This window comes from Lynx rufus, unplaced genomic scaffold (genome assembly GCF_022079265.1).
Source record: "Lynx rufus isolate CCGP_SWC_20201006 ecotype Redwood Valley unplaced genomic scaffold, mLynRuf1.p SCAF_13, whole genome shotgun sequence".
Classification (NCBI taxonomy): Eukaryota; Metazoa; Chordata; class Mammalia; order Carnivora; family Felidae; genus Lynx; species Lynx rufus.
This window is the reverse complement of record NW_025814827.1, coordinates 11,845,822-11,872,184: the sequence shown is the minus strand read 5'-3', so window position 1 is coordinate 11,872,184 and position 26,363 is coordinate 11,845,822. Positions and strand designations below refer to the sequence as shown.

Genomic DNA, 26,363 nt, shown 5'->3' with positions numbered 1-26,363 from the left:
ATTTTGTGAGCAGATCAAATATTATTAGAGGCAGTACTTACATGTTTATTTATGAATCAGGAACCTATATTACTATTAGCATTGCTGATGCTGAGTCACTGTAAAATCTTGAAAGACCTTTGGAATTATCAAGGAAAAAGAGCATGTTATTAATACAAAATCTGGTATATTTGATGACAGGGGCACCTGGGTGGCTCGGTCAGTTAGGCGTCCAACTGTTGATTTTGGCTCGGGTCATGATCTCACAGTTTCATAAGTTTGAGCCCTGCAATTGGGCTCTTGCTGACAAAGTGGAGCCTGCTTGGGATTCTCCCTCTCTCTGCCCTTTCCCCCACGCACTCTTTCTCAAAATAAATAAATAAACTTAAAAAAATATTTGATTCTACATAATCTTATCCGATCATTCTGAATAAATCTGAACACTTATCTAGCCATTATCTCCAATTATCTTTCATTCTTGGATAAAGCAGTTTTCTTAGAGTTACTGCAGTTATTGGTAGACTTCCTTTCTGCCTTTTGACTGTGAATGTGAAGATATCAGACTCCTGAGAAGGAGAGAGGGAAGAATCTGTCCCAAATATTTCTTCGCTGCATTTCCTACCCCCAAAATTATATTGCAGCCTTGAAATTTTTCTGCCATCAGTGCCTCTCTTGTGTGGGAGGCAGCTGAAGGCAGCGTATAATTACTTCTTGTGGGGAGATTAATGGCTCTGGCCTTTCTTTATTCTCTCCAGTCCTCATTTCTGCGTCACCTGCCTATCAGCACTTAGATCTCTAATAGGTGCTATTAAGACTAATATCTAAAGGTGAATTGAAAAGAAGTATCATTAAAAGGTAAAGGACATGAACTGTTGGGAAACTTCAGATATCTCCAACTTCAAATCCTCTCTTTTCAAGTTTTAATTTTGTCTTGTTTATGTCCCCATTCATGGAGTCCGGGAGCCAGGTTGGCACTCCTTAGCATTTCAGAGACTAAGAATTGGCCCAGCTTTTATTGTTGTTGTAGCTATTAAGGTATTTAATGACTTTAACTTTTTATATTCCTGTTACTTAATTTTCTCTCCTGTCCCCAGTCTCCTGACAATTCCTGCTCTTGTATCCTAGGAATATGGGAGAGGTGGCAAAAAAGTCCTTTTCTGATTTATCCTCTCCTGGAGAGTGGTAAATGAAACTGTGTTTGTTCCAGTGAATAGTAGAATGTGAAATCCCATAAAGCCACCTCAGTTATTAGATGAATATCACAGAGGTGCTTATTATACAGTATGGCTTAATGTAGATTATAGATGTGACCAAATGGTAATTAGTAGAGCTGGAGCTGTAATTAAACATTATTGTGTTGCTCTGTGATTTCTCCTCAGATTTCTGTTGCAAAGTAGGAAACTGAATAGTTCCAAACCCATAGGTGGATTTCTTCACTTCTCCCCACCCCCAAATTTCTTTTAATTAATTAACTGACTAAATAAAGTCATCCTCACACAAACAGAGCTCCTGAATTCTACTTAGTATCTCTGAGCAGTAAGAGCAGTTTGCTGCATATACATGTCAGTTGGCTCTTTGTATATTAGTTCTATTTTTCTAATCAGTTCAGCTAAGTTCCTTCTCTCCACATATCCTGTAGCAGGGTTTAATTTGGCAAACTGAATGCAACAGGGGTGTCTCCTAGTTACACATCTTAGATCTTGTTTTCTGGGTCTGTCAGTATAGAACTGGAGGCTTGGCTTCATGTACAGTGTTAGTAGCTTCTTTTCTTCCTGGTCTCCCATAAGCACTGAATAACCTAGCAGGAAATGAAACCACTTCTAGAAAACAGCTGTCCTTGATAGCTGAGAGAGAGAAAGAGAAAGAGAGAGAGGGAGAGAGAGAGAGAGAGAGTGACTGACTGACTCCCTGGGGACTTACCTCCTGTGCTTGGAATTGCTGCCTTAGCAATGGAACAGGTTAGTAACAGGATATGGTCACATGAGGCAATGAGAAAGTTCAGAGAAATGACCTAAAAGATCTAGGCCAACCTCTGTGTCCAAGAAAGAGGACCTTGCAGGAATTTCTCTTGCTAGTAGAAGAATGGTATAGAAAAGAAAACAAACTTGGGGCTCCTGGGTGACTCCGTCAGTTAAGCATCTAACTCTTGATCTCAGCCCAGGTCATGGTCTCGTGATTCACAGGATCAAGCCCTATGAGGAGAGAACAAACCCTAAGCAAAGGAAATGCACATACTGATTATGAAATTGTTTTTGTCTCAGTTTTCCCCAGAAGAAAAAAAATAGAAAAACAGAGGTGAGGCCAAGAGTAAAGATGATCTGTGTATACTCTGTCTCTAGTTTTCCCTTTTTAGTAATTCTCAGGGGTAAAATCTCCAAGAAACTTTCTTTCCAAAGAGTTACTAGCTATCTTCTTGAAGCATTCCTGAAAGGGCTAGATATTAGAGCCAGATTCCAGCCATATACAGGAGTCATAGAGTTGAACTTACTTTTTCTGTGTTTTTACTTTCAAATCTGTGTCTAGAAATTTTAAAGAGTCTTTTAGGAATCTACCACATCCCAGGAAGGTTGCCAAATAAAATGATCAATGCCTGATTTTCAAGAGTGCAAAAAGAAGCAAAAAAGCCTTTTGGCATTGACCATAATGCAGAAAATTCATTATATGGGCTTCAACTTTCATTTTATGAAAAAGGTGGAGTTAGGGAAGTATAGGGGTGAGGGGTGCCTGCTAAGCAGACAAGGATAATGTTTTGGCAGCTTTTCAGGAACCAGAATTAATCAGAATCCGTGTTCTAGCATTCAGTGGACTCGACAGTGATGATTCACAAATAGCAGTGACCTCTAAGCTAAGAAGTCAGAGCTAACTAACTGCAGAGAGTAGATATAGTACCCAGATCTCAGCTTCTAGAGGTGTGTGTGTGTGTGTGTGTGTGTGTGTGTGTGTGTGTGTGTGTACGTACGCACACACGCACCTGTGTTAGAGAGGTGGGTTACAGGTATAGCAGTGGTCATTCAGTAAACTGTTTCAGAACCAGAGTTCTGTTGCAGACCTGTCCAGCAGCTTGGTTTGTGGGTGCATATGTAACTCTCTGGATGTAGGTCTGTTGAAGGAGTACATTCAAACTGGACTTAAAAAAAAAAAAAGAAAGAAAAAGTCTTTCACAAGAGGAAGAGGGTCCCAATCCTTGACTCTTATTTTCTAGGTTTGCTGACTGGTATCATACTTAATCTTCAGGGAAGATTAGTCAGTGTGTGAATTGAGTGCTTTTGCATATGCAGGACACTGTGTTCCGTCAGGATTTGGGCAGTGTAGATTCAGGTACTTTGTCAGTCTGATAAATGCTAGGATTTAAAGAGTTAAAAGATTATTACCCTCCATATTACAACTTTGAACTCTGGATATGTTGAATTATTGGTTTCTAAGTAATTGTACTCTTGTGAGAGATTCTAGTTTTAAAAAAGTTTTTTAATGTTTATTTTTGAGAGAGAGAGGCAGAGCGTGAGTGGGGGAGGGACAGAGAGAGAGGGACACACAGAATCTGAAACAGGCTCCAGGCTCTGAAGCTGTTAGCCCAGAGCCCGACATGGGGCTCAAACTCAGGAACAGTGAGATCATGACCCAGACCGAGGTCACATGCTTAACCAACTGAGCCACCCAGGCTCCCCGAGATTCTAGTTTTAGAGGTAGATGCTGGTCCTTGTGCTCACCTATTTCTGTCTGTGCATGTGTGTGATCAACTTCATCTACAGACTGCCATGAATAGGCTTCTGGGTCCTTACAGCACCTGCTGTTTGTTACAGATAAATTTGATGTTACATTCTTGCTCCAAAATGCCATTCTTACTAACCAGTCGCTGTTGTAATCTCTAAGTGTTAGAAACCCCCATCAGGTTGCTCCTAGCCCTCTTATAACTTTTAAATAGATGTCCTTCTAGCTAAAGATGAATTGAAGTTCTAGTCTTCTTAAAGTGACATTCCTGGGATCTAGATTTTTTTTTCCTTTTTTATCCCTACCTGTATTCTTGGATTTTATACATGATTAATGTATTATTTGTTGAATGATAGATTGGTGGGAAAAATAGTGGTGGCAGTAGAACATGCCTCAGAAACCTTTTCGTTGTCATCAATCTATGTGCTCTATTACTGTTGAAATCTGGACCTGGTTCTCTATCACTGGAGATTTTTAAATGAGACAAGATTTTTTTTTTAATACAATTTATTGTCAAGTTGGCTAATATACAGTGTATACAATGTATTCTTGGTTTTGGGGGTAGATTCTCATGATTCATCACTTACATACAACACCCAATGCTCATCCCAACAAGTGCCCTCCTCGATGCCCATCACCCCTTTTCCCCTCTCCCCCGCTCTCCACCCCCATCAACCCTCAGTTTGTTTTCTGTATTTAAGAGACTCTTATGGTTTGCCTCCCTCTCTGTTGTTTGAAACTATTTTTTCCGCTTTCCTTCCCCCACATTTTTTAATACACTTTTAGCCAAGCACCATTTGTGACGAAGATCGTTAATAAGAAATAGAGCTTCTACTACAGGGTGCGCTCATATAAACCATTAGATTTGTAGTGGTATCATGAGCTAGAACTTGAAAGGAAGGACCAAAGTCTTATATTTAGAGCCTTCCACACTGGCAGGAAAGAATGTAGGACTAGATTAAATACAGAGAAGGTATTTCCTCTAAATGTTCTCTCTGCCACTCAGCTACTACTTCTCTTCCCCTACAGATGGAGTCCCCTGTCTCTACACCAGCAGTGCTGCCACTGCACCTTTTGGTACCAGTGGTCAATAATGACATCTCCTCCCCCTGTGAGCAGATCATGGTTCGTACCAGATCAGTTGGGGTCAACACATGTGATGTGGCTCTAGCTACAGAGCCTGAGTGCCTGGGCCCCTGTGAACCTGGAACAAGCGTCAACCTCGAGGGCATCGTGTGGCAGGAAACAGAAGATGGTAAGTGCTATGTGCGTCTTTTCCCATCTCTTCTCAACCTGCTTCTGCCAACAGGGGCTTATCGTTGTAAATAACACCAAGTATTTATTAGGAGTCTCAAGTGACCATAGTTTGCTAGTGACACCTACCCAGGAGATCACAGCAAACTTCTCTGTAAAATTACGCAGCTTCTGGAGATTGCCATTTTGTTTGTTTAAAGTTTATTTATTTATTTTGAGAGAGACAGCAGGAGCAGGAGAGGAGCAGAGAGGGAGAGGAAGAGAGAGAATCCCAAGCAGGCTCCACCAGTGCAGGGCTTGATGCTGCGAACCGTGAGGTCATGACCTGAGCTGAAATCAGGAGTGGAGGGTTAACCCACTGAGCCCGACACTGAGGTCTCCCAAGATTGCTAGTTTTTAAAATTAATTATCTCTCTTTTATGGGTATCCACATTGTTGGCCCTGGCATTTAAGCAGTCATTTGTTAAGTGCTGGCCAGGTAATTCACACTGTGTCTCTACTCTCCATACTCCTCTTTATCATTTTATATGGGAGAATTTGAATGTAAATGAACTTTTGGGTCAGGCTTCAAGAGAAAAAAGTAATAAAAGGACAGCTGTGGGAGTCAAGGAAATGGAAAACAGTCACTCTTAAATTGACTTATTGTTGGCTCATTGAATATGCAACTCTTGCCTTTTTTAACACCTGGAGGTGCAGCCAGCTCCTTCCCACTGGTTGCCTCATTGCCCAGCCACCCACTTCACTTCATGCATCTGTCACTTAGTACAGATTTTATAGGCCTAGGCAACAGGGAAATGTTTACATGGTCTTGTTTTCAGGCATCCACTAAGCAGTTGGCTCACTGCAGGGTGCTTCTGCCTGAGGCTACCATCCAGACTTCTTGTATGTTCCATTTGCCCCTGAGAACAATGTCTCTTCTATTTTAGAAGTTCATAAACCTGAAAAAATAGTTGTGTGAAGGGACTTGACCAGGTATTTCTGATCCCTTGGTACCATCTGTGGCAATTTGATTTCAGCACATAGATTCTTTTTATAAAGATTCCAAGTTCTTGTCAAAGTATGTTTATACAGAGTATGTTTATAGAGGCTGGGCCTCAGAGTCCCATCAGGTCTCTGCATCAGTAACCAGACTTTGAAAGCATCCCCACTCTGAAGTTTAGAGGCCCAGAGGAGCACAGCTCATTATCTCTAATTATCATAAGCTATCTTGTCAGTTTGCCCATGGAAATTCAAGCATTTCATTCTGGTCATTCTAATTAAAGTCTGTTCCTCTGAATATTTTGTTGTGATTCAGTATTTATTTAAAGTCTGTCATGCAGTAGGTATTGATGTGACACAGGTTAAGAATTCTGTTTTTGGCTTTCTTGTTGATAACAATATAGTAAAGCTTCAGCTTTCAGAATAACATTGCTGATAGGTTTTATTGTGTGCCTGAGACCATAATGCCAAAAAAAAATTTTTTTTTCTCTTGTGTTAGAAACTGATGCAGAGACAGTGGAGAGAGGGGTTGACCCTAGAGGTTGACTCTGGATATGTGTATTCAGTATACAGTCTGGAAATCACAAGTGGCTATCTCTAATTTTGAAAATGTCATCTGCCTTTGGCCAAAGGTCTGAATAGCCACAGAGTCTGTTGGAATGACAAACATATCCAGCCCACAGCTCTTTGACACCAACCAGCCTTCAGGGCCTCTTGCCTCAGTATATTGAAGATAGAAGACATCAATTTCCTGCCTGTTTATTCTGTCCATCTTTATGAGGTGACTTTCCTCCAAGAGCAAGTTGCTTTTCATATATGTTAACCGATGAAAACTTTGTAAGAATGTGAGGCACTAACCCTTTCACTCTCCTGAGAACAATGGATACCTTTTTTTTATTTTTTTTTTTAATGTTTATTTATTCTTGAGAGAGAGAGAGGGAGTATGAGCAGGGGCAGAGTGAGAGAGGGACACAGAATGTGAAGCAGGCTCCAGGCTCTGAGCTGTCAGCACAGAGCTCAATGTGGGGCTTGAACTCACGAGCCATGAGATCATGACCTGAGCCAAAGTCAGACGCTCAACCAACTGAGCCACCCAGGCGCCCCCAGTGGATACCTTTTTATCTGAGAGTCCCTGTTCTCCCTCCATGCCAAGGAGATAGTAGCACAGGTTTTTTGGGGTTTTATTTGTTTGTTTGTTTTTTATTTTTTAATAATTTTTTAATTTTTTGTTTAATGTTTATTGGTTTTTTTTTTTAATTTTTTTTTAACGTTTATTTATTTTTGAGACAGAGAGAGACAGAGCATGAACGGGGGAGGGTCACAGAGAGAGGGAGACACAGAATCTGAAACAGGCTCCAGGCTCTGAGCTGTCAGCACAGAGCCCGACGCGGGGCTCGAACCCACGGACCGTGAGATCATGACCTGAGCTGAAGTTGGACGCTTAACCGACCGAGCCACCCAGGCGCCCCTGTTATTTGTTTTTGAGAGAGACAGAGACAGAATGCAAGCAGGGGAGGGGCAGAGAGAGAGGGAGATATGGAATCCAAAGCAGGCTCCAGGCTCTGAGCTGTCAGCACAGAGCCTGATGCTGGGCTCGAACTCATGAACTGCGAGATCATGACCTGAGCTGAAGTCAGATGTTTAACCAACTGAGCCACCCAGGCTCCCCTGTCTTTTTTTTAGTTGTTTGCTCTGACTCTCATGTTGTACCTGGCAGCTTATTACCAAGTTCCCCCGTTGTACATTTTGAATGCACCCTGCGTTTTATTTCACAGTAGTTACCACAGTTTGCAATTTTATAGAATGATATTTTTCTGTTAATGTCTGTCTCTTCCACTGTTTTAGAATTCTGTGAGCCCAGGGACTCTGTTTTGCTCACCATTGAATATCTAATACTTAATACTTGGTAGCTGTAGTAGGCCCTCAAAAATATTTGAGTGAATGAATGTTACATCTAGTTGTCATTTGTAGATCTTTGTTAATATTATAGATACTGTAATATTGTTTGAACTGAGAAATCATATCAAATACTTTACAAAATTCTAGACCTCTGAAACTCAGAATAAGTACTATTGTCACCAGGTTTGAGATCACTCATTTATTTATATCTATAAGATTTTTAATTCTCCTACTTTTAATACCATATTTTCTCTCATTTCCTATATTGTGTTCCAGGACTTAGTACCTCTCCTCTTTTTTTTTTTTTTTCCATTCATCGCAAGGGAAAGGGAACTTGTCTGCAATTATAGATTTTCTCCTCTGCTTTCTGCCTCTCCTAAAGGGCCTTCACCTGAACTGTCAGTTGGCAAAGGTCTGAACTGGGATCAGAGTTGGTTTACATTCCTTTTCATCTTCAGGTAACAGAGATTTCCTGCAAAGATCTTTCTCTGCAGATCTATAAGATCTAGTATACTGAGTCAGTCTTCAAGTTAATAAGATCTATGTACAGATACTTTTTAAAAAAAATCCTTCAGCCTCCTAGGCTTTTTGTCTGCTACCCAACTCTTTGTGCTTATGTCTGTCTCTTTGCCCAGCAAACTACTATCTTCAAATGGAAAAGCCCTTAGAGCTTAGAAAGAAGCTGTGAATGCTTGGCCTCTGAGGGAAATGGAGGATCATGAGGTCCCTGTAGAACTGAGCCACCTTGCTGAGAACAGGTGTAGGGGTCATGGCCTCAATTCTTCCTGGTTTCTTTGCCTACCTGTCGTGCAGTGTTGCTTCCTTCTTCACTCTCAGTGCAAACCTTGCATTGGAGACATTTTTAAATTCTTGCAGATTCCATCTCTTTTTAGGCTGTCCACAATACAGCCAGCACTGCAAAGATCCTCCTTGACTAGGCTCAACCTTAGTACTGTTAAGACCCAAGTATAACTTGGAATGTTTTCCTTGGCTTTTTTTGAGACTTAGCATTTATACAGAGGTCTGATTCCACCTGATTTCACTTTGTCCCACCCCACTTCAAATTGAAATAATAGGTCCCAAGTCCATAACTAGTTCACAAGGCTTACTTTAATACAAGGCCCCAGAAACAGTGTATAAGAAGCCTTAAGGCAGACCATATACTTTTGCTGAGGCAAAATTGCTTCCTGGCTTGGCTGGTGCTTTTAAGGAAGACAGGCTGGGGTGTGTGGGTGGCTCAGTCAGTTAAAGTGACTAACTCTTGATTTTGGCTCAGGTCATGATCTCATGGTTCATGAGTTCAAGCCTTGTATCAGGCTCTGCTGTCAGTACAGAGCCCACTTTGGATCCTCTCTTTCTCTCTCTCTCTCTCTCTCTCAAAAATACAAAAAAATAAACATAAAAAAAAGAGGGGCACCTGGGTGGCTCAGTTGGTTAAATGCCTGACTTCAGCTCAGGTCATGATCTCACGATCCATGAGTTCGAGCCCCACGTTGGGCTCACTGCTGTCATCACAGAGGCCACTTTGGATCCTCTGTCCCCCTCTCTCTCTGCCCTTCTCCCACTTACACTCAGTCTCAAAAATAAATAAACATTAAAAAAAAAGAATTTTAGGAGATGCTAGGGGTACCTGGGTGTCTCAGTTAAGTGTCCCAACTCTTGATTTCAGCTCAGGTTATGATCTCATGGTTGTGAGATCTAACCCCATGTCGGGCCCAGTGATGAGTGCAAAGCCTGCTTGGGATATTCTCCCTCTCTCTCTCTCTCTCCCTCCCTCCCCCTTCCCTCCTCCCCCACTCATTCTGTCTCCCTCCCTCCCTCTCTCTCTCTCTCTTTGTCAATAAATAAATAAACTTAAAAAAAAATTCCAGGAGATGCTGTAAGTTTTCCTTCTTTTTTTAAAAAGAATTTTTTTTAACGTTTATTTATTTTTGAGACAGAGAGAGACAGAGCATGCACGGGGGAGGGTCACAGAGAGAGGGAGTCACAGAATCTGAAACAGGCTCCAGGCTCTGAGCAGTCAGCACAGAGCCCGACACGGGGCTCTAACCCATGGACTGTGAGATCATGACCTGAGCCGAAGTCGGACGCTTAACCGACCGAGCCACCCAGGCACCCCTGTAAGTTTTCCTTAAGCAGCCACACTAAGTGTAGCATTACTTTGGCAAATGTGCTTCCTGGAAGAATTTGTAATATAGCAAAAAGAGCACTTGGTGTGAAAACCAGGTGAGCTGTATACATCTGCTGTTATGATTGTGACCTTGGGCAAGTTCCTTAACTTCTTTGGTCCTTAGTTCCCTCATCTCTTAAGTAAAGTTGAATTAGGTCACCAATAAGGACCTTCCATCTTTTAAGTGTAAGAATCTGTGTTAAACCTTGGAATCAGTATGGATCCATCCATACTAGTTCATCTTAAAAATGAACAATCATGAGAATGAAAACTAAAAAATTTTAATACCAATGATGAAATTTCATTATACACTTGTTTAATAGATTTGTTTTCTAAAAAAACAACAAACAAAAAAACCCGACTCTCCTTGCCACTCCCCAATTCAAGAAATCTCCACTCTCATTTTTCAACTCCTGATCCTACAAAACCCGGCTGCTTTTGAGGCAAGTATATGCTAGCTGACATAAGCTGAGCTCACAGTACTGCTTAGCAATCCCTTCATCTCCCTATTATATTCACACTTCCCAATACTTGCCTCATTCTCAAGATTCATTAGCCCAATTCCTTCTGTCTTCATGCTCCTAAGCAGGAGCCCCTTAATGCTCCTCAGTGTGAAGCCTACTTGGGATTATCTCTCTCTCGCCTCCTCTGCCCCTCTCCCCTTGTTCACTCTCTTGAAAATAAAAAAAAATAAATAAGAATAAGTTTTTTAAAAGATGATGTTTTTGAAGCTGCAGTGAGGGCAACTCCCTTGTATACTGTGAAAAGCTATATGATACATTTGGTCCATCTTCCAAAGCTGAACTCTAGCTTAAAGATTTGGTGGGGAGGAAGGCATTTTTAGTTTTTGCACTTGTTAAAGGTTTTGTTATATATATGCACAAGTACACCTAGAGAGACTAGGCATCCCCATCTCCACATTTTTATTCAATAACTAAGATTGTTGGGAACTGTTTGAGAGTAACTGTTTCAAGGACTAATAGTGTCTTAAAGGCATTATAGTATAGGACAGATATCTGAACTAGTGTCAGGAAAGTTGGATTCCAGAACAGATCATACCTTTAGCTAGCTGTGTCAGCTTGGGTAAGCCTCTTAACTTCTCCTGGCCTTAGATTTCTAATTTATGAGGGCTTGGGTTAGATGTATACTATTCAGTAAAACTTCTTGTGTTGGAAATAAGCTGTCCAAAATGGTAGTCTAGTCATATGTGATATTGAGCACCCTAAAATGTGGCACATGATACTGAGGATAATTTTTTTTATTTAAATCCAAGTTAGTTAACATATAGTATAATAATAGTTTCAGGAGTAGAATTCAGTGATTCACCACTTACATATAATACCCACTGCTCATCCCAACAAGTGCCCTCCTTAATGCCCATCACACATTTAGCCCAGCCCTCCTCCCAGCACCCCTCTAGCAACTCTCAATTTATTCTCTGTGTTTAAAACTCTCTTATGGTTTGCCTCCCTCCCTGTTTTTATCTTATTTTTCCCTTTTGTCCCGTGTGTTCATCTGTTTTTTTTTAAATTCCATGTATGACTAAAATCATATGGTATTTATCTTTCTCTGACTTATTTCACTTAGCATAATAAATTCCAGTTCTGTCCGTGTTGTTGCAAATGGCAAGATTTCATTCTTTTTGATTGCTGAGTAATATTCCATTGTATGTATATATACACACACATGTACACACCACATCTTCTTTATCCATTCATCAGTCGATGGATATTTGGGTTCTTTCCATGATTTGGCTATTGTTGATAGTGCTGCTATAAACATTGGGGTGCATGTGCCCCTTTGAATCAGCGTTTTTGTATCCTTTGGATAACTATCCAGTGCTGGGTTGTAGGGTAGCTCTATTTTTTATTTTTTGAGGAACATCCATACTGTTTTCCAGAGTGGCTGCACCAGTTTTATTTTCACCAGCAGTGCAAAAAGGTTCCCCTTTCTCTGCATCCTTGCCAACAGCTATTGTTTCCTGAGTTGTTAATTTTAGCCATTCTGACAGGTGTGAGGTGCTATCTCATTGTGGTTTTGATTTGTATTTCCCTGATGAGGAGTGATGTTGAGCATCTTTTCATGTGTCTGTTAGTCATCTGGATGCCGTCTTTGGAAAACTGTTTGTTCATGTCTTTTGCCCATCCCTTCACTGGATTTTTGGTTTTTGGATATTGAGTTTGATAAGTTCTTTATAGATTTTAGATACTAACCCTTTATCTGATATGTCATTTGCACATATCTTCTCTCATTCTGTCAGTTGCCTTTTAGTTTTGTTGATGAGGATTATTAAATTTAAAGAGTCACATGTATCTAGTGGTTTACTGTATTGGACTGCAATAGAGGCTAGATGATCTTTACATTATATGTACTCTAAAAGTGTAAATATACTCTGAGATAGAAAGAAGGATAAATATGTGGGAGGATAAAGAGGGTGGGTAAATAGCCAACATCTGCACAGACCCAGGGTGACTTCTATGACTCTGGCCCTTATTACCTGGGAGAACATTTGGCCCTGCTTCAAACTCTGCCTTGTGCTTTGGTCTATGGGTTGCAGTTTTCTCATTATCAGAGTAATAGCCAGTGGTTTTGCTTAGCAGGAAGTAAGTTTGCCTGTGGTAGCTCCGCTGAGAACCTGCCTCAGCAGTTCTTCATCCTCATCTGATTGCAGATCCTGGCTGTGGGTCTTTATCCTTCTTACTAAAAAGAAGGGTCTGTCTATTAATCTTCTTTCATGGAAATGGTAACCTTGGTAGTTACCCTTGCTTTATTCTGTGTGAACTGTGAAGTATCTAATTTTAGAGATTTATACTGGAAAGTTACACTGGTTCTCGGCTTTTTTTCTTTTTCCTTGGCTATAATTAACGCTCCTTCACCTTCAGTCTTGCCTCAAGCAGCACTTACCTGGAGGAAGACATGGTGCACAGTGACCAAGCTTTCTCCACTGCTTAGCCAGTTGCTTACTAGCCTGACTCCTGCAGAAACAGCTCCACCAATAGCACAGTCATGAGGAGCCTAGCAGCCATTGTCTGGCACCACAAATCTTCATAGCAACAGACCACCACATGGCAACAGCAGCCACACAAAGGAAACATTAGGGAAATCAATACTTACTTTCTCTCACCCCTCCCCCACCCAAAACAACAGCCAACACATTTTTCCCACCTAGCAGCTTACAACCAGGAGATGCTTTGGGGCAGTTACGTGTCTATATACCTTTCTGGATTATGTTATCTGCCCACTGTCACATATTTAAATCCTGAAGCCCTAAGAAAAATTTTCACTTACAGACTTTTTTTTGAGTTTTCATTTTGCAAATTGCAAAATAAACTAAATCTCCAAGGGAGAGAGATGTCCTTTTGTGCACTGTCACCTACCACCTCCCTCAGCCCAGCAAAACACAGAGGGGGGTGGTACAGTTGGCCAGACTGCAGGCTTGGCAGATAGGCAAGGTTGCTTCAAATGAAATTCTTTGATATTTCAGGAAAAGAACTCTCTAAGATGGGCTCAGAGACAGACCTACTTTGTTATTAATGCCATCCTTTAACAAATAATTTAGTTCCTGATACTTATGTATGAAACCCAGTAAGTGATACCTAGGAAATAAATACAGTTTAATATAAACTGGGGCTGATCACTAGCCCCAGTTAATTTAGCTTTGGCTCTTGATTCCAAGAGGTATAAGGCCATTTAACTGGTCCGGGCCTTAGTGTCCTCATTTATAAAACGAGAGGGTTGGTCTGCATATCTCTGTGGTCCTTCCAGCTGTGATATTTACAATTCTGTGATCATTTGTGTGGGACAGAAGAGAGAACTGTCTTTGTTAATCATTGGTTGTAGTGAGATCTGCTGGAAGATGTTGTTGAACCCTCCAGTCTCAGTGCTTACACTGCTAAAAACAGGTCCTGGCCCTGCCCTGGTTGATAAAGCTGCTGTAACAATGATGGGCAGAAGCTATTAACAAACTTGGCAACCAGCCTTTTCTCCCACAGCAGTAGTTTCAGACCAGTTCAGGCAGAGCTTTGCTCCCAGGTCGCTGCTGCTGCCTCTTAATGATACCAGTAAGAACTCCCTCTTTCTCTCTCTTCTCTCTCTCTGCCTCTGACTGCTTTATGAAACAAGGGGCTGTTCTCTACCTCTTCTGATACTTCATTATCCTATCTCCCTCAGGCTTTACAGAACAAAGAAATCATAGGGCATCAACTTTATAATTTAGGCAGCTGGAGATCATTTCCCCAGGATAGGGGTGGGTAGGTAGCCGATTCCCCCTGGCATGAAGCAGCATTGCTAAATGGCCTGTGTTTTGTCTGCCAGGCTTAGGCTTTGTTAGGCCCATTCAGGCTTCTCTGTATTTGAGTTAAATTATAGTGGCAACCAAGCCCATGTACTTTTAGAAGGGTAGGGGTTAGGAAAAAATGGAAAGTGTGTCATTTATAGGCCCTGCTACTTGCTAATTGCTCAAGGAATTTTTGTTTAATCCACTGTCACTGTGCTTACTCCTGCCAGATCCTTTATTTCCCCTAGTTGCTGCCTTCATGGCCTTCTCCATAGCAACAAGCTCTGTGACAAAAAGGCTATGGTGAGAAATTGAGTAGTTCCCCCTCCCACAAGCTGTACTCTATTTTCTGTTTAGTATGTCTTTAAAAAGCCTAAAAGACTGCTATCGAATACTTTTCTACCCCCATTGAACTCACAGTCAAATGAAACTTTTTAACCCTGAACTAATTCAGTGAACAACCTGCCTTCTCCTTATTTGACTCTGATTATCCCCATCTTTTGAAAATTTTCTTGTATCATTCAGTACACTTGAAATACTGTGCATATTCCCATTTACCAAGCTCTCCTCTGCTTTTCAGCTTTTAGCCTGCTTCTTAGAATTATTCTATTTTGGATGAAGAAAGTAGAAACCCTCCCCTACCATCCCCCCAAGTGCTGTTGCATTAGATACTAGACTGATTTGCTACCCTGGAGTTGGGGCAGACTGCCCCAAGTACAGAACTAGCTTGCACCTCAGCTGATCCTGGAGGAGTCACAAACCCAAGTGTATTTGTTTTTACATTAATATGTCTTATTGAACAATAATAGAAATAAAAATATGTGCCCAAATTATAAGCATGCAGGTCATTGAATTTTCCAAGTGAACCCACTTTCTGGTTATTAGTACCTACATGAAGAAATGCATTATTACCCCCACCCCAGAAACCCCTTCATACTTCCCTTCCAATAGCTAACCCCTTTAAAAAAAGATCACTTCTGACTGCCAGCATCAGAGATTAGTGTTCTCCATTTTGAACATTATATAAATAAAATCATTACAGTATGACCTTTTTTATGTCTAGCTCTTCTACATTATGCCAGTGAAATTTATCCATGTTGTTGCATGTAGTTATACTTTGTTGATTCTCATTATTTTATAATACTTATTATGTGAATTCAACACTATTCAGTTGCAGATGAGCATTTGGATTGTTTGCAGTTTGGGGTTTTTGTGTAAAATGCTGCTGCAGAAATTGTTGTATGTGTCTTTTGATGAATACATGTACCCATTCCTATTCTGTACATACTTAGGAATGGAATTCCTGAGTCATTAGGGGACACCGTCAGTGCCAGTAGATATTGCCAGTGTCCCAGAGTGTCTGAACCAGTTTATACTCCTACTTCCAAATAATCCTGGTTGCTCTGCATCCTTACCAACTCTTGAACTTATTTTTCTTTCTTATTTTAGCCATCCTGTTTGCTGTATAGCATGGTATCTCATTGTGATATTAATTTGCATTGCCATGAAAATCATGAAATTGAGCATCTTTTTATGTGCTTGTTGGCCTTTGGAAATCTTACAGAATACATGTTCAAACCTTTTACGTTTTAGGATTGGGTTGTATCTTTTTTATTATGAATTTGTGGGAATTTTTTGTATATTCTGATTATGAGTCCTTTATCAGATATATGTATTATAAATACCTTCTATTTTATATCTTGTTGTTTCTCTTAATGGTACCTTTTCATGAATGGAAGTTTCTTCATTTTTATAAAGTCTAGTTTATGTTTTTTTTTTTTATATAGTTAGTGTTTTGTGTCCTGTTTAAGAAAATTTTGCCTTTCCCACGGTAATAAAGATATTCTCCTATGTATTTTTCTGAGAACTATATTGTTTTTATTTTCATATATGGATCTACAGTCTATATGAAATTGATTTTTGTTTAGGGTATGAGTTGAGTCAAGATTCTACTTTTTCCATATGGATACCTCATTTACCTAGCACGTTATTGAAATGGCCATCCTTTCCCCACCACTGCACTGCAGTGTCTCATTTGTCATAAATCAAATGACATATGTGTGGGTTTATTTCTGGACTCTTTCCACTCATCCATTTGTCTAGTCTTGTGTCAGTACTATGCTGTCTTAACTGTGGCTTTATGAGTCTTGGTATCTTCAGTTTTATTGTGCTTCTTCAAGATTACCTTGGCTATTCTTGGCCTTGCATTTTCATATAAATATTAGGATCAGTCTGTGAATTTTTATGAAAAAAAAAAAAAACCTGCTGAGAATTTGATTGGGATTACAGTGAATCTACAGGTCAATTTGGGGAAGACCCAGAGTTTTATCCTTTCATTTAAGCTAGTGTTACTCAGTTGGGGGTGGTGTAGTGGTACATGAGATCAGAGCAAGTCAACGATATCACTTGGGGAGCTTGTTTAAAAGATAGGTTAACTATTCCTTACTCCTCATATTCTGAATCAGTGGGCTCAGTAAAGAACTTAGGCATTTATTATGAAATAGCTTCCCAAGAAATTATGATTTGCTGCCATCACCACTGTTCTCCACCCACCCTATTTGAGAGCCACTGACCTAGACTGTAATCTTGGCTAGCAGCAGTAATTCACTGAGGCCAGTTGAAGTAGAATCTGACTGATTTCATCAACACCAGGTCTACTTTGGGGCCGTATCTCGTAAGGCTACTATAACAAAGTGCCAAAACCTGGATGGTTTAAAACAAATTTATTGTCGGGGTGCCTGGATGGTTCAGTTGGTTGAGCGTCCGACTTTGGCTCAGGTCATGATCTCGCAGTTTGTGAGCTCGAGCCCCGCGTCGGGCTCTGTGCTGACAGCTCAGAGCCTGGAGCCTGTTTCCGAATCTTTGTCCCCCTCTTTCTCCATCCCACCCTTGCTTGTGCTCTGTCTCTCTCTGTCTTTCAAAAATGAATAAACATAAACAAAAATTTTTAAACAAATTTATTGTCACATGGTTCTGGAGGCCAGAAGTCATAGATCAAGGGGTTATTAGCAAGGCTGTGCTTTCTCGGATGTTTCGAGGGGAGAATGTTTCCTTGCCTCTTCTAGCTTCTGGTGTTTGCCAGCAATCCTTGGCATCCATTGGTTTCTAAATGTCATCACTGCAGTCACATGACTGTCTTCTCCCTGTGTGCTTTTACATCTTCTTCCCTCTTTGCGCATCTGTCAGTATGTCCAAACTTCCCCCTTTGTATTAGGACACCAGTCATACTGGATTAGAGCCCACTTAAATGACCTCATTTTAACTTGATTGCCTCTGTAAAGAACCTGTTTCCACATAAGATCACATTCTGAGGTATCGGGGGTTAGGACTTTAATATATCTGTTTTGGGGGGACACAACTCAGCCCATAACAGAAGCCACCCAAAACTTGAGAATAATTATTGTCACAGATTAGAGAGAGGGAGGAAACCAGAACTGTTTATAATTATAGGAGGCTCTGCTTCCCAGAGCTACTCTGGGCAGAAGAACATCCACCCTCTGATCTCAACCGTTCCTCTCTGTGTTACTATTTCCCCTCTTTTTGGCACTGAGACCTACAATGTGGTTTGGTTCTGCTCTGTTAACAAACCCTGAAAATACCAAGTGGAGATTACCAAAAAGAAAAAGAGGCTTCAGCAGTTAGCTGTTTCTGTCAGCCTCTAGCTCAAGAAGGCTGAAAGGAAAAGTGCTTCATGTAGACCAGCCCTTAGTCATGTTCTTACCCTGGTTCTTCCTGCTAGGCCATAAAGCAGTGAAACTGTAGACAGGTATGATTCCATCACAGCCTCAGGCAAGTATGTCTTCAAAGCTGTCCCACTGACATGGTACCGTCCTTCTTATTCCCAGTAGCTTTCAGACAAGGACTCAAGCTGGATAACGGAGGGCACGATGACCTCTGCTGAGCTGCCTCCCGCTGTGGGTACAGTGTGTGGTTACCTCAGCAAGAAGAAAGGGAGGGGGGTGTGAGATTTCAGGGTGTGGTGAACCGGCCTTTGTTGCACTTATGCAAAGTTTCCATGGTGTGGGAACTTATAGATGGGAGGAGGAGTTGTATTTGATCTTTCCTGTTCCTCCCCAGCCTCCGCGTCCCCACAGTCTGGGGGTGGAGTGGTTTACATTTGATGGATATCCCACTTTGGTCTTCCGTCTCTACCCTATACCAGTTCTTTGCCTGCTTATAGTTCTAGCTATAACAGATCTGCCTAACAACTCCCCAAATTGATACTTGCTTCACAGTGGTTTCAGCTGGCCCTCTATTATACTTTTGCCTGAAATTCTGTGGAGAGAAAATACTATGGTCATGTGAAAATGGTTCCAACATGGTGGGTGTTACCTTGTGCTTTCTCTGTTTCATTCAGCCCCAAAAGATCCCAGAAATAAGGGCTTAGGATTTGTGTTTCCTGTCAATCCCAGAACTGAAGGCAGAAAAATTTGAAGACACCATTTTTGTAACAGTGGTTTCCAGATTTTGCTGCACATTAGAATGTGGAGACAGGGATTGAAAGGCCTGATGCCCACGTTTTGCCCAGCTAAACTAAAACACCATGTCTGTAGGTAGGAGCCAGGTGTCAGTATTTTTAATCATCTCAGGGTATATCCCATGTGCCCAAATTGGGGAACCACTGTTCCATAAGCTTCAAACATTTCTGCAGGAGACTTTATCCCAAATTGCTTTATTGGATAACCTCAGAGATTTATACTTAGAATATTAATAAAGGGCTCCTGGGAAATATAGATTCTCTTTGGAAGTATCTTCTCTAGGGAAATAATAACCACACTTCTGCCTTTGGGTTTCTGGTTTTGGAAGACTCCTACATGATTTGATCCTTCCTTGTAGTCAAATCCCCGACTTGCAGATGAATGGATTACCAGGATAAGTGAGATTTAAAAAAAACAAAAACAAAAAACCTGGGGATATTGCTGTTAAGCCGATTTGAGGTTCTGCCTGCTTGAGGTTTGGTAGGACATAAGAATATATAGCATAGTAAAGTATTCGAATAATTTTCAGAACTGCAGTAGACAAATTTAGGACTAGAGTTTTACCTAAAATATGGCACTCTTTATCAAAATTCCTGATGTTACTACATGGCAAACCCATAAAAAAAGAATAGCTTCCAGGGCACCTGGGTGGCTCAGTTGGTTGAGCATCCGACTTCGGCTCAGGTCATAATCTCATGGTTCGTGGGTTCAAGCCCCATGTTGGGCTCTGTGCTGACAGTTCAGCACCTGGAGCCTCCTTCTTATTCTGTCTCTCTCTCTCTCTCTCTCTCTCTCTCTCAAAAATAAATAAACATTAAAAAAAAGTAGTTTTGAGAATACAACCAATTTGGGGGAAAAAAATCTTAGCTACTAGATGAACCACAAATGGCCCTAATCTTCCTTAGTCTTTTCATTTCTAAAGGTGACTAACTCACATGAATTTCTGTGTGAATTTATATTCACCCTTTACATACATCTCTGGTTTGAACTTTAGTCCTGGGAGAAACGGTGCTCAAAATTTTCATAATCTCTAATCACATGGCAAGGTTAAACATTAGACAGTATGCCAGAGATCAGCTATGGAAGTAAACAGTTCCTACCTTCCCATAGTTGGGGTTTTCACAGAGGTAGGAGTAGTTTCAAACCAGCCTTCCTCATAGGCATCCTCTAGTAACTCTGTTTCCTCTCAGTCCTACCAGTTTCCTATGAGATACAGCTCCAGCCCAAGATGTAGCTATATTTACAGGTTTCTAAGAAACTGTGACTTACTTTCCTTTACCACCATCTCTACAGAGGACTAGAAAAACTGAAATTAGTATTGATTGGGAGTTTGAGGTATTTGTTGCAGATGTATCCTCCTCCTCCTCCTCCTCCTTGCCCCCACTCCAGACACCAGTTGAAAAACATGTCTGCCATTTTCATTTACAAAGAAATTAGAACTATGTGGAGCCCTCTTAACAAGCTCTTGATCATTTAGAGGCAGCTAAAAAGACCTTTGACCCAAATATGAGGCCTGGGGAGTATAAAGAGGACTTTACCAGGAAAACAAAGAGAAGAGCACAACTGAAGGCATATTCAACTTCTAGAGAACAGGACTAAATTGTACCACACTTTGGCATCAGTGTAAAGACTGTCATTGGCAATCATTTATTTTTAACCATTGCCATTAGCACTGGACATTAGGCTTAACACTTTTTTCTTTCTCTAACCATACTAAGGAAATACAGCTTCCAAGGGAATTGTTTTTTTTAAAGGGATTACCTTTTTAATTTTATTTATTTATTTTGAGAGAGAGAGGGTGCATGCGTGCATGGGGGAAGGGCAGAGGGCGAGGGAGAGAAAGAATCCCAAGTAGGCTCTGCACTACCAGGATGGAGCCCAAAGCAGGGCTCAAACCCACAAACTGTGAGATCATGACCTGATCCTAAATCAGGAGTCAGACGTTTAACCGACTGAGCCACGTAGGCTCCCCCAAGGGAATCTTTTTTTAAGGTGACACGCTTTTTTTTTTGTAAAGAGAAGAGGAAAAAAAGTAAACAAAACAAGGGTATTTAAAAAATAACAGGTGATAGGGGCGTGTACGTGGCTCAATCAGTTAAATTTAAGTCTGACTTCAGCTCAGGTCACGATCTCACGGTTTGTGAGTTTGAGCCCCATGTCAGGCTCTGTGCTAACAGCTCAAAGCCTGGAGCCTGCTTCAGATTCGGTGTCTTCCTCTCTCTCTGCTCCTCCCCTGCTCGCTCATGCTCTCTCTCTCTCTCTCTCAAAAAAAACATTACAAAAAATAATAATAGAAGACAGAACAGATGTTTGTACATCCAGGAATAAATCCCTTTACCATGGTTTCTGCCTTAAGACCTAAGTCTTTGGGGTCAATTGTAAATTGCATAGAACATATGAAATGGTTTGGTACCAAAAGGCTGTTGCTAAGTCCATTTGCTTTTAAACTATGCAAATGATATGTCATCTGCAAATGGTGAACATAGTTGATGAGTTCTTGATCCAGGGGGTAGCTTTGTTTTTATTCTAAAACTTAGTAAGTTGAAAGTTGGAAGTAGAGAAGCTTTTTTGCTCTTTTTTTTTTTCTTTTTTTTTTTTTTTTTTTTTTTTTGAAGTAGAGAAGCTTTTATACGTATCCTTTGACCAAGAGATCCTCTACTGGGTCATGTTCTAGTAAGAAGGGGAACATAGATGCTTAAAACAGTCTTCGTTTTGAGCTTTTTTATACTGTGCTTTGAATTCAGAATGAGAGGCAGTAAACTATTTTCTCCCCTACTACTAGCAACTATTTTTTCATCTGATATTTTTTAATTACATTTTTTACTGATTTAAAAATGCCTGCTTTTGAGGATATGACACCAAAAGCATGAGCAGTGAACAAAAAAATAGTTAAATTTGATTCCATTGAAATTAAAAACTTTTGTTCATCGAAAGATATACTGTGATGGGAGTTAAAAAGACAACTAACAGAATGAGAGAAAATATTTGCAAATCATGTATCTGATAAGGGGTTATATCCAGTATATATAAAGAATTCCTACAACTCAACAACAAAAAACCCAACCAATCTAATTCAGAATAGCTCAGAGGACTTGAATCAACATTTTGCCAAAGAAGATGTATTAATGACCAATAAGCACATGAAAAGATGTTCAGAATTATTAATCACAAGGGAAATGGAAAGTGAAACTACAGTGAGATACCACACTGAGATACTTCACACTTAACGGGATGGCTATTATGAAAGAAAGAAAAAGAGAGAGAGAGAGAGAGAGAGAGAGAGAGAAAGAAAGAAAGAAAGAAAGAAAGAAAGAAAGAAAGAAAGAAAGAAAGAAAGAAAATAACAAGTATTGGAGAAGATATGAAGAAAGAAAGAAAGAAAGAAAATAACAAGTATTGGAGAAGATATGAAGAAATTGGAACCCTTGTTGGATTATAGATGGGAACATAAAATCTTGTAGTCATTCTGGAAAACAGTGTGGTTGTTCCTCAAAAAGTTAAACATACAATTAACATATGATCTAGCAATTCCATTCCTAGGTATATACCACAGCTAATTAAAAACAGGTGTTCAAACAAAACTTGTACACAAATATAATATTGGTAGCAAAATTACTCATAGTAACTAAAAGATAGAAACAACCAAATTCACCAACAGATGAATAAACATAATGTGGTATAACAATGGAATGTTATTCAGCAATAAAAAGGAATGAAATTTTGATTCTTGCTACAATGTAGATAAACCATGAAAACATGCTAAGTGAACAGACACAAGAATAAATAGTATATGATTCAATTTATATGAGGTATCTAGAATAGGCAAATTTATAGAGACAGAAAGTAGAATAGAGTTAATAGGAGACAGAGGGCAGAGGGAACAGGGAATTAGTGCTTAATGGTTACAGAATGTCTATTTTCGGTGATGAAGAAGTTTTGAAAAAATAATTATAGTTCTCAAAAAAATTAGTAACTTTTTATTGAAAACCTGGGAAACAGAAAAGAGAAACATAAATCACAAAGAATAAAATCATAAATCACCCAGAGATAACTACTGTTATGATTGTTATAGATACACTTTTGTAATAGCTTTAGTTTTAACAAATTGGGACCTGTCTATGTATATTTGTAATCTTCTTTGTTTATAGATGAATATATAATGAACATTCTCCTAACATTAAATTGTCTCCCATAACATTTTTTATTTTTTTTTTAATGTTGACTTATTTATTTAGATGGAGATAGAGAGGGAAGGGGCAGAGAGATAGGGATACGAGAATCCCAAGCAGGCTTCTCACTGTCAGCACAGAGCCTGACACAGAGCCCCAACTCATAAACTGTGAGATCATGACCTGAGCCAAAATCAAGAGTTGGACACTTAACTGACTGAGCTACACAGGCACCCTTCCCATAACATTTTTTAAAACCACACATTCCATGTTAAGGATGCATCATGATTGATTTAATCAATTTACATTCTTTTTTTTTCATGACTTAAAAAAAGGTACTTCTGAAATTTTCCAGATCTTCAAGAACTGAGCTTTGATTTTCATATCATCAATAGAATACAAAGGAAACACATTATGTGTTTCATAATAACCTTGCAGCTTTGCACTGTTGAGTTTCTGTCCCCTAACTCTTTTTCCTGTTTCTGCCTCTTGCTGCCTTTTACTCTGACATTTTCTTTTTTGCTTCTTGCCTCTTCTTCTCTATGTATCTTCCCCATTGCCACCAGTATACTGCTTTATTGCTGCTTCTGTTTCTTTTCTGGTATAGAGAGGTCAAACATAAAATCAATAACCTGCTCCTCAGCTAAAAATAAACCTACAAGTGTTGATGTCTTTCACTGTAGTCCACAATTTTATTCTCAAGTGCAGTACACAGACCATTTAGTGTTTTACACCTGGAAATGTGGGCTGCTGAGAACCCAGAAGTGTATCCTCATCTTATGAGGCAGCATAGTAAAAAGTCAGAGTTCAGAGTCAGACTGATTTGGATTCACATCCTGACTTTGTGTGTTATTTAACAAAGGAACAGATGTTCTAACCTTCCATTTCTTCATCTATAAAACGGGAATGATACTACTGTGGAGATTGTTGAGAGGATTAAATGAGATAATATATGGAAGACACTTAAACACAATAACTTTTGAATTACAAGCAATGCTTTTCATTTACTTTTATTTTTTTAATGAAGTAGGTTTGTTTGTTTGTTTGTTTTGAGAGAGAGCACGAGTGGGGAAGAGGCAGAGAGAGAGAGAGAGGGAGAGAGAGAGAGAATCCCAAGTAGGCTCTGCACTGTCAGTGGAGAGCCTGTTGCATGTCTCTATCTCAGGAACCGTGAGATCATAACCTGAGCCAAAATCAAGAGTTGGATGCTTAACCGACTAAGCCACCCAGGAGCCCCAATGCTTTTTATTTTTTACTGAAGTATAGTAGACATGCAATGTTAAATTAGTTTCAGGTGTACAGTGTAGTGATTCAACAATTCCGCATATGTTATGCTCACCATGATAAGTGTAGTTACCATATGTCACCCTACCTGATTACAATATTACTGACTGGCTGTATTCCCTGTGCTATACTTTTCATCCCCAAAATGGTAACTATTATCTTGAAAACCATCAAGGAGAAATACTGTACATTCCCACCCCACCACCACCCCCAAAATCAGAGAGCAACAAAATATTTAGCCTATTGTGCCTGGGACTAAGCATCTTTACTTTTTATATCATTAGGACTTGAGAAACTTCTTCTACAACTTTGGTGAGATTATATTAGTCTAAGTCTTAACTGAGTGGCCACACTCAGCGTGGTAACAGTTAAGGTCTAGGATGCTGCTGATGGTTCATCTTATAAGTGGAAGAGGGAGATGGAGGCCTGTTGCAAATTCTGCAACAAATTTTGTCTGGCAGCAAGACATAAATAAAAGGCAAGAATTTGAACTGACTCCAGTTCAAATTGACTGTCAGACAGATACAGACATTTGCTTTTAAATGTGAGCCCAGTGAAGTAAAATGTGTATAGTGGGTTTGGTTTTTACATTATTAACCCTTAGGTGAATTTTGAAAAAGTAGAATTGTTATAACTTTAAACAAAGCATCAGAAATAAAGGATTCAGTTTAGTTTAGTTGTGGTTTCTTAAAAAATTCTAGATCTTAACACTACATTTTAATAACATACAAACTCTTTATTGCTGAACTTCCCTGAACCCCAGCACACACACACGCACACACACACACATGCACACACACACAGTCATACCCATGCCACTAGAAATTTGGTGAAACCACCCTGGGTTGAAAATAAGAAACTAACTGAGATTCTTAACTTTTTGAAAGAAGGAAGAGTAAGTAGTTGAGGAGTTCCTACTCTGTCAGCTAGCTCGTCAGCCAGAGATGGAATCTGGTTCCTATCTAAACCCTGTGTGATGTCTTAAGCCAGTATTGGGGTTATTCATTTCTGTTCATTAGTTACTGAGTAACTGCTGAATACTTATGTAGGGAAAAGAAAAAATATATAGATGTTATCTCTTCTAATGCAGCATCATTTGGGGGGGTTGGGAGAGGAGGTGCCACTTTTTATTGTTTGCATGCATATATGAAGTGGCACAACATTCAGAAGATACAAAAAGGGTAGACAATAGAAAGTCTTCCTCCCTTGTTCACCGAGGTCACCTCCCTTGAGACAACAGCAGGTACAATTTCAAAGTATAGTTGTTAAAATCATTTTTTACTTTTTTTAAGATTTTTATGTTCAAGGGGCGCCTGGGTGGCGCAGTCGGTTAAGCGTCCGACTTCAGCCAGGTCACGATCTCGCGGTCCGTGAGTTCGAGCCCCGCGTCGGGCTCTGGGCTGATGGCTCAGAGCCTGGAGCCTGTTTCCGATTCTGTGTCTCCCTCTCTCTCTGCCCCTCCCCCATTCATGCTCTGTCTCTCTCTGTCCCAAAAATAAATAAACGTTGAAAAAAAAAATTTAAAAAAAAGATTTTTATGTTCAAGTAATCTTTACACTCAACTTGGGGCTTGAATTCACAACCCTGAGATCAGAAGTTGCACACCCCACTAACTGAACCAGCCAGGCACCCCAAATACCATTTTTTAAATCAGAACATTTATCTAGAAATAGAAATATCAGGCATAGGGATACATTTTGGGATATCAGATAAGAAATGAAAGTAATCAATAATTTCTAAATAAAATAAGGTCAGTCATAAGAGACAACAAAAAAATATGTGTCTGGAAGTCTTGGGACTTAGAGGATTGAGATAGATTTAAGTTTAGAGGAGGTATAGAAAATCTGTAGGCAGAAGATAACCTATACTAGGGAAGGACAACCGTGTGTTAAAGGGAAAGCGATCCTCTCTGCTAACTCCAGTAGCTTGTCTTTATCACCTCAACCTGAAAGTAGGAAGCTGAGGAGTTGGACATTGGTAGAGAGAGACCATTACACAGAACATTAAAAAAGGAGACAGTACAGCTTTGAGGAAAAACCTTGCAGAGTTTACATCTTCATCTGACACTGACAATAGCTAACATGATTATCAGAATACTCATTTAGTGTACAATATATGTGTTGGGGTTAAGAGGGAAATCTTTTGCCATTTACTTAAAACTAATAAAG

The 26,363-nt window shown here is 39.9% G+C and overlaps 1 protein-coding gene and 1 long non-coding RNA gene across 3 annotated transcripts in view; one reads left to right on the top strand and one right to left on the bottom strand.

Annotated features, from left to right (window-relative positions):
• ZNF609 (zinc finger protein 609) overlaps positions 1–26,363 on the top strand; it is a 209,109-nt gene that overhangs the window by 144,876 nt on the left and 37,870 nt on the right. The window contains exon 3 of the mRNA XM_047074959.1: positions 4,717–4,942. Within this exon, the coding sequence (XP_046930915.1) occupies positions 4,717–4,942 (226 nt within the window). The remainder of the gene's footprint in view (positions 1–4,716; positions 4,943–26,363) is intronic.
• Positions 17,205–26,363, bottom strand: part of LOC124508505 (uncharacterized) — a 78,688-nt gene continuing 69,529 nt past the window's right edge. The window contains exons 3-4 of one of the 2 annotated variants that reach the window (XR_006961269.1): positions 17,986–18,176; positions 17,205–17,467 (exon numbers count right to left, since the gene is read on the bottom strand). This is a non-coding gene — a long non-coding RNA (uncharacterized LOC124508505). Of the gene's footprint in view, positions 17,468–17,985; positions 19,430–26,363 lie in introns of those variants that run through there. The other variant, XR_006961268.1, reaches the window with a different exon arrangement.